Genomic DNA, 9,263 nt, shown 5'->3' on the forward strand with positions numbered 1-9,263 from the left:
GTCTAACTGCTCTTGCTATGACCTCCAGCACTATACTGAATAGAAATGGCAGGAGTGGGCACCCTTGTCTTGTTCCTGGTCATAGAGGAAAAGCTTTCAGCTTTTCACTTATGAAGTTAGCTGTAGACTTGTCACATGTGGCCTTTATTATATTGAAGTACATTCTTTATAGTTTGTTGAGAATTTTTATCATAAAACGGTGTTGAATTTTATCATATACTTTTTTCTGCATCTATTGTGATAATCATCAGGGGCTGACCTATATGTTGGGGCTGCAGCTGCCTGCTTCACACTGGGGTAGACATGGAAGCTACATCCACAAGGGCAGGCATTCAGCCTGGGGCCTCAGGGCCTGACCTAGCACTGTGGTGGCCAGGAGTGTTGTTCTGGGGGGGAGTGAGCTTGGGTGCCCTGTGTTGGGGTTCACAGTAATGTTGGATACTACTTCACTCTTCCTGCCCCTAGAGTGTCTCTATGCATTGCACTGCTCAGGCTTGAGGAAAGGATGACATTGGTAATGGGAACATGTTGTTCTTACCCTCTTCAATGTGTCTTTTCTTATTTCTGGGCTCAGGTTCAGTGGAGATCTGGAAGTATTTACCAATCCATAACTCTCATCTGAAATCCTTAGCTCTTGTAAAGGTATTTTCATTTGTGGATAATTGTTCAAACTTATGTTTCTGTGAGAGTACAAGCTCTGAAAAGTACTATTTCACCATCTTGCTGATGTCCCTGTGGAAGTATTCCATGGAGGTTCAGAATTTCTCTTCTTTTCAATGTGCTTTGAGGTATCTCCAAAGCAGAAGTGTGGTTTGTGCTTTATACATAGTGGGGGAGTCAGATCAGCAACCTTCCTCAGTCTTAGTTACTGCTTCCCTCTAGATATTTGTGGGGAAGCCCTAAAGTACAGTTCTCTTCTAGGCATAATGAGGTCAGCCTAAATTATTTACTTCCAGCCTCATAAGCCTTGGCCTACAGAAATCGAACAAGTAAGCTGGGAATTGTATTGGATAAAGGAATTCAGAGGGAAATGGGACTCTGGGGCCAGATGTCAGCCTCTTCTTCCTTTTGCTTCAACCATTTGTATTATGGCTGCAGTGAATCTTGTCTAAATGAGAGGAGAAAGGCAAGAACATTGCTGTAGCCAAACAAGGAAGGAAACAGTGAGAAGGGGAAGTAAATACAAGAAAGGAAGAGGATTCAAGAAACAAACAGAAAACTGTAGAAGAGAGAAAAATCTAAAATCTTCAAGTACCTACTATATATTAGGTACTATGTAAGTTGCTTTACATAAAATATCTCTACTCCTCATAACAACCCTGATAAAGAAATATTATCATTGCTCTTTTACAAATAAGCCGAATCTCAATAAGGATCACCAACTTTCCCTAGATGACAAAAAGGAAATAGTGGAAGGTATTTGTAGCACTAATTACTTAGCCTTTCCTGTGCACCAAGCTGTCCTATAGTTAAAGATGTGAATCATCCCAGAGCCTTGAAGGTTATATCCCTATGGGAGCAGAGTAAATAGAAGACCTCAAGGCTACATTCTGTTTGTAATCAATCAAACAATGAGGAGGGGATTTCTGGTTGTTGTTGTTGTTGTTGTTTAATCTTGGCAATAGTTCAAATTTATAACCTTCTCTGAGAAGGAGAACATATTTGATGTGATATAAGCAATTTAGTAATAGTCATGGTTATAATCTGTTATTAAAAAATAAGGCATCCTATCACAATTGCACAGTGATGAAACTGGCAGCATGTTTTCTCCACCCTACCATGAACTATTCACCATCAGTCTTTCACTCAGAAAACAGAAAATTGTGAACAGAGATTATAAAAATCACTCAAATAAATAGAGCATTTACTGGATTTCTGAAGGATCAAGATGCCTTTATATAGTGAAGCTATCTTCTCAAAATGGTTCTACCTTGAAAGAAGTGTTCTTTAAACAAATTGGCCCTTCACGTTCTATGAAGAACATTTACTCTTATCTTATTTTTGAGCTATGATGAGCAATGGAAGAGTTACTTAAGCTTTCCTTCTTCCATCTTCGGTGGGCTCCACATCAAGTATAACTTCATATTGTACATATTATGAATGTCCTCCACATCAAGTATAACTTCATATTGTACATATTATGAATGTCCTTCAATCTAAAGGAGAAACTGCCAACAATATTTATTCTCATTAACTTTATTTAAATTAGCCAGCTTGACTTATTTTATAACACAATCAGAAGCAAAGTTCACCTTCCCAAAGACAGTGTAGACAGGAACATGTTTATTTCTTGTTTGAACAATACTGCAATTAGAACAGACAAGCTACTGACTATAATTGGATCTATGGGACATTATCCCTGGAGTTTCAGAATTTTAATATTGTACAAATAGATTTCTAACTTTAATTTGCTGTATGAATTGGAAACTTCTCACAAGCAACAAAAAACTTAAATTGCCTTACAGTGCCAATAGCTGGTCCTTTGGAGGATGTTTCTGGAGCATAGATGCCAGGGCAACTCTGGCTATATGAAAGAAATTTTTATATAGGTCTACCACCATGAGAATATCTGTCATCATCTTCCCGGGTTTGAGATGGAAACTGCAGACCTGTGTTGAAAGTTCAAGGCTTTCAGTAATTAATGTATGACTGCAGAAATTTGTATTTTTTTTTTTCTCACTGAATGTCCCAAATAATTTTAGACAGAACTCTAAGGGTGACAGAAGAAATGATGAGCTTGGAAAGCAGAACAGTTCCTAAGTAAGAAGACTGTTACCAAACTAGGGGAAGAAAATCATTCCAATGGTTCAGGTAAATGGATGACTTATCCATAGATCAGTTATAAATGTGGTTTCAGAAAAAGAAAGAATGCATAAGATTATTTCTTTCCTCAATCTCTCATGATGTTTATGAAATAAACCTCCCCCTTCCCAACACTGCCAAAAAAAATATTGTATCAAAAATAACAGCTTGAAGATTTATCTGTTGACTTCCTGCTTGAAATTTTCCTAATTAATGACAAATTCCTTCAAACATATATTACTAATACTATCACCAAGCTAGAGAAGCATTTAACTACATAGACTACAAGTTCATATGAAGGAAAAAAATGCCAGAAAATATGAAGGGAGACAATCTTATGTTTTATATATAACATGCGATGTTAATCCTTCTGTGCATATACATAAATGAATATGACATAATAAAATGTTCCAGGCAAATTTGACATCTGTAACAATTTTTTTCTTCCTGGGATTTTCCCACTACCCCAAAGTTGAGGTCATTGTGTTTGTGCTGTGCTTGCTGATGTACTTGATCACCCTGCTGGGTAATATAATTCTGATCTCCATCACCGTCCTGGATTCCCACCTACACAAACCCATGTACTTCTTCCTCAGCAACCTCTCCTTTTTAGACATCTGGTACACCTCTTCTGCTTTTATTCCAATGCTGGCAAACTTTGTTTCAGGGAAAAACACCATCTCATTCTTAGGGTGTGCTGCTCAGATGTACTTTTCTCTTGCCATGGGTTCCACTGAGTGTGTGCTCCTGTCCATGATGGCTTATGACCGGTATGTGGCCATCTGCAACCCCCTGAGGTACCCCATCATCATGAACAAGAGTGTCTGTGTGCAGATTGCAGCTGGCTCCTGGGTGACAGGCTGCCTCACCACCCTGGTGGAAACAGTGTCTGTGCTGCAGCTCTCTCTGTGTGGCCATAACACAATCAATCATTTCGCTTGTGAAATTCTGGCTGTCTTGAAACTGGTTTGTGTGAACACCTCCGTGGTGGAATTAATCATGCTGGTGATCACCATACTTCTCCTTCCCATGACAATGCTTCTAATTTGCATATCTTATGCATTCATTCTCTCCAACATCCTGAGAATCAGCTCAGTGGATGGTCAAAGCAAAGCCTTTTCAACATGCACAGCCCACCTGACTGGTGGTTTTGTTCTATGGGACAGCTCTCTCCATGTACCTGAAGCCCTCGGCTGTAGATTCACAGGAAATAGATAAATTTATAGCTTTGGTATATGCTGGATTAACCCCCATGTTGAATCCTATCATCTATAGTCTACGGAACAAAGAGGTAAAAGCAGCTGTGAAAAAACTGCTGTTTATAAATCCTTTTAGTACTGTGTTAATTTCTGCCCTCAATAATATTGGCGCAAGCAGACTCATCTGAATAATCTCCAAGATTATCCAGAAAGCTGCAAAATAGTTGGTATAAACCAAACTTTGGAAAATACTCAGTTTTGATAGTTCAACACTAAGTTTAATATCTTGATTTGTCTTGTAAATAAAGCTCCTGAAATTAATGAATCACTTAGGCAGAATGAATTGTTTCCAGAAAAGTATTTAACATTCATTGAATATTAATATAACATTAAAATTATACAATTTATTATTGTTTCCTGTTTGACTTGCTATACATCTAAGAGTCAACTCTAGCATCACCATGCCAATAACTAATACCCCAAGAGTATAAAATTTTATGCCTATTAAATTTAGAAATAATTTCTCCTTATACGATTTGCAATTATATCTGAATTTATGAAGAAATAGGTTTTTTTTCATGTGTTGATACAATTTGAGGTATGTCTTAATTCATAAAACCAAGACACTATCAATTTTAGAACGTTTCCTAGTTTCTAAATGTTAAAATGTGAAAAATATGGTTTTAGATTTAATGAACTATAGCATGATTGATTTTGTTTATTTGGGATGGATGTGTATGTGAGGGATGAATAAATGTCTATGTATGTGCAAAGATATCACAACAAGGGTTTGTACAATTGTAATCCTGCATATGAAGTGGAGTAAAGAAATAGCTTTTGGGACATCTTGAAATATCTATGGTAATAAGGTCAGAATATTCTCATATTAAACTTTGAATGTCTCAGTGAATTAATCAACACATACATGTACCATGTTACTATTTAGAGCATGCTAAATTGACCCATTAAGGCTGAAAAAGAAAAGATTCCTACCCTGTAGAGATTACATTGCAAAAGAAATGATTTATGAATGTACACACATATTGTGGGGAAACATTCATGGTTATGTTTATTATATGTGAGCAAAATTACATAAACTATAATTTTATTAATATTGTATATTGATGAGTTTGTCTTTTCCACCTTCACTGGGGCTGGGGAATAATGAAACCCATGTGTACACATAACTTCCTTTCCTCTGTATAAGAGAGATATTTTTGGACATACATGGCTGATGACTTTATTATATGGAACAAGTGACTCTTGCTAGCATAGATATAATCTTCCCGAGTTTCAGATTTAGAGAAGGTGGAACAATTATAGATAATTATTGCAGAAGGTCTCACCCTGAACAAGTCAGAGTTTGCAAGGAATTATTGTTGAGAGTGAATGGGCCAGTGATGGAAACTTGGGGGAAAAAAATTCAGAGCAGGAACTGTGCTGTTTTTTTTTTTTTTTAATTTCATTTATTTATTTGACAGAGAGAGACAGCTAAAGCAGGAACACAAGCAGGGGCAGTGGGAGAGGGAGAAGCAGGCCTCCCGCCGAGCAGGGAGCCCAACGCGGGGCTCGATCCCAAGACCCTGGGATCATGACCTGAGCCAAAGGCAGACGCCTAACGACTGAGCCACCCAGGCACCCCTGTGTTGGTTCTTAATACAAGTACCCTTAGTATATATGAGTATATATAACTTTTTTCTTTCTCAGATAATAGATGCCCAATGCTATTAATTCAGAATCTGTCCAAAGGTAGGAACTGGGAATTTGTATCATAAATAAAAACAGCATAGTTATTCTGATTTTCATCCTTATTTATACATTTCACTACCAGACAACAATGACTACAGTGTGATGCTGTTATTTGGTTAAAGAGGAGGAAAGAATCTTAACCCTATTACCTACCCAATCTCTATAATTATTTACAACAAACACCGATTTCAAGTAATCACAAACATCGAGCCTATTCATATTCATCTTATTTGTTTATATGGGTGAAAAGAAAATCTATAAATAAGGTATTGAAATTAAAGGCTTATGCCTCATTAGTTCCAGAAGTCATATGATATCTTCTTCAATAACTTTTGTCTATCACTGTTTCTGAGGAATGTGGATTAGCTAATTATTGCCTGTGAAGTAAGCCAACCAGCTGTCCATAGGCAAAACCCAATAAAATGGCCTTATCCCACTTAGTTGGATCACCATAGGCCTAGAGAAGGTCCTCAGACTTCAGGGCCTTTTGCAAGAGTCATCTTGTCTAAACAACTAGATCCAGGATTGAGTAAACTTCTGCATGGTTCCAGTATGTTTTGTTTGCTGTCTTCCAAAACTGGAAGTGCATATGTAATCTTGAATTGTATTTTGATTACTTCTTCATTATTCTATATTCCATGATGAATAGCCTCCGCTGCTATAACATTCTTCATCAAGAGGAGAAATAGTTCATTAGAATGAAGCTTACAAAATTGCATCATATTCCAGTCCTACTTCTCTGAGGTAACATGCAGGTCACACTCTGCAATATTCATATTCAGTGTCTTTGGATGTTTCACTCACACGGGTGCTTAATTTCAACAGATGAGTAACTTCAGCTCTTTGTGGAAAACTTACTATTTTAACTTTCAGAGAGCAACCTTGATTCCAAGTTCTTAAGGAGTGTCTCACTATGACCCACACCCATGTACTACTTTTAAATATATTCATGTGAGCTCAGAGGAAACACTTGCCTTTGCAATCACCCAGTAAATGGGAACTTACCATGCTACTAGATTTCTAAATGTCTGTCTGATTAAAGGTTTTTTTTTTTTTTCAGGTTAATAAGATTTTACATGATTTCTAATGTGGTCTTTTATTTTTCATTTCAGTAATTTCCCATAACCAAAGAACATACTAATACCTGTGCTACTTTACTTGTTTTAAGTTATCCTGAAACTTTACTGAACAATTCTAAAAATTAAGATCATCTGGAATGCTTGCCTAAAATATCATGTTCATGCTCAACCTAGATCCATCAAGTCAGAATTTCCAGGGGAGAGATCTCCATAAGAGACTCTTGACTATAGGGAACAAACTGAGGGTGGCTGGAGGGGAGGTGGGTGGAGGGATGGGCTAAATGGGTGATAGGCATTAAGGCGGGCACTTGTAATGAGCAGTTGGTGTTACTTGCAGGTGATAAATCACTAAATTCTACGCCTGAAACTAATACTACACTATATGTTAACTAACTTGAATTTAAATAAAATCTGGAAAGGAAAAAAAATTAAAAAGGATTTCCAGGGAAGAGATCTGTTAATCTGTATGTTTTATAAGGCCCAGTCAATATCATCATATGAGAATGGTGAAAATTCTGATTCAGAGCATTAAATGGAAGAGACTGAACCCTATTACCTAATGCTTTTAGAATGGGAGCAGGGAGGGGAGAGATGTGTTAAGTACCAAGGACATAGAATATCCCACTTCAGAATTGATCAGAATTTAGGGAAAATATGTGTTGTCTGCCAGAGCTTCATTATAAAGTACAAGGGAAGATTCCATTTAATGATGTGAAAAGTTTGAGTGCAAAACCCTTGGGACTCTGTTCAAAAAAAAAAGCTGTTTAAATGCAAGGTTTCATTCTGTTTTGTCTGCTGCAGCTTTCTTTGTATAGAGAAAAATGTTAAAAAACAAATTCATCAATTTAATTTGAAAAGTATATTCTTTTTTTTTTTAAGATTTTATTTTTAAGTAATCTCTACACCCAACATGGGCTCAAACTTACAACCCCCAAGATCAAGAGTCACATGTTCTACCGGCTGAACCAGCCAGGCGCACCCCTGAAAAAAATATATTCTAAATATACTGGAGGGATGAGATATTTTAAAGGTGATTTAAATATGCTTAGGTGTTTTTTTTTTTTAACTTTATCACTTTAGCAAGATCTCTTATCAGTAAAGGACAATAACAGCAGAATGATCCTAGAAGCTAGAGTCAGAAAAGCCAAGTTTGAGACCTTAATTTGGCATCTATAGCTCTCTCCTTTAAGATGTGAATCGCATTTGAATACCATAGTATTATTAAAAGTTTTCTTAAAATGTCATCTGCATGTTGTGTTAAGATCAGTCTACAGGGGTAATTTTAGAGTCAGGAAGACTTTGGAAACGTAGTAATTTTAGCCCCAGGCCAGAGTGACAGTTACAGAGAAGGTGAGCAACAGTCAAATTCTGGATACACTGACAAAGCAGAGCCAACAGGATTTCCCAAAGGATATGGGTGAAGAGGAAAAGAAGCACCAAAGATGACTTCAAGGTTTTCAGACCGAAAAATGGAAAAGGATAGAGGTGGAACTCACTAAAAGAAGAAAGGTATAGTCGGAGTAGATCTGTGGCAGAATACCAGGCATTCATTGTAGACACTAGGTGCAAAATGTCTATTAAATATGACAACAATGCTGAAGAGTGAATGTACAAGTCTCGTGTTTAGAGCAGAAGTCTGGGACAGGGATATCAATTTGGGAGTCATCAGCATATGAATGCTTTTTAAAATCAAGAGACTGGATAAGATCACCAAGGTAGTGAGTATAGATAATAAGACAAGAGGTTGAGCCCTGGGACATCATATCAGCAATAGTCAGTATTAAAGATCTTTACCTGTCATCATGCAGGGGTGACAGATGATAGTGAGGCCTCTCCATTCTCTGTGTCCAATTATAGATCTGGGCCCACAACTGTCCACCCTGTCACACAGTTGTCATTCTGTATTTAACTATCATTTTCGTAGCTATATATTTACTTACATGAATTAAAAATATCTATCCTAATCATTCCTCTATTCAGGAGTGTTTCTAATCAGTGTCTATTATCACTAATGCTGAAATAAATATCTTCCTGTGTTTGATTTTCCCTTCTTTTTGATGAAATCTTAGAGTAAATTCCTAGGAGTGGCTTTACTTCATCAAAGGCAATGAACAATTTTATGGCTCTCAATAGAAAAGTTTTATAGTTCTTGAAATATATCCCCAAATTACTTTCAAAGGGGGTTATACCAATTTATTTTACATGCTACAGCTCTATTAAAATAGGTAATATTACTAAATGAAACTGCAACACTAATTCAACCCAAATCAAACTGTCTAAAACTACTTTTTCATGATATATTCTTTCTACAACTGTTTTGTTTTTTGTTTCACTTCTCCCATTTAATATGTCTTCATTTTTCTTATTAAATATCTTGTGTAATGGTATTAGTAGGCATTCAGATGGAATTTGAGAATTCAAATGCAGAGGAATT

At 36.7% G+C, this 9,263-nt stretch overlaps 1 protein-coding gene across 1 annotated transcript; it reads left to right on the plus strand.

Moving 5' to 3' along the window:
• The first annotated feature begins 3,207 nt into the window (after positions 1-3,207).
• Positions 3,208-4,189, plus strand: LOC110581712 (olfactory receptor 13F1). The gene is given in 2 exon segments (XM_021691619.2): positions 3,208-3,944; positions 3,946-4,189. Coding segments are annotated over 2 exon segments (981 nt in total).
• The last annotated feature ends 5,074 nt before the right edge of the window (positions 4,190-9,263 follow it).

This window comes from Neomonachus schauinslandi, chromosome 13 (genome assembly GCF_002201575.2).
Source record: "Neomonachus schauinslandi chromosome 13, ASM220157v2, whole genome shotgun sequence".
Taxonomy (NCBI): Eukaryota; Metazoa; Chordata; class Mammalia; order Carnivora; family Phocidae; genus Neomonachus; species Neomonachus schauinslandi.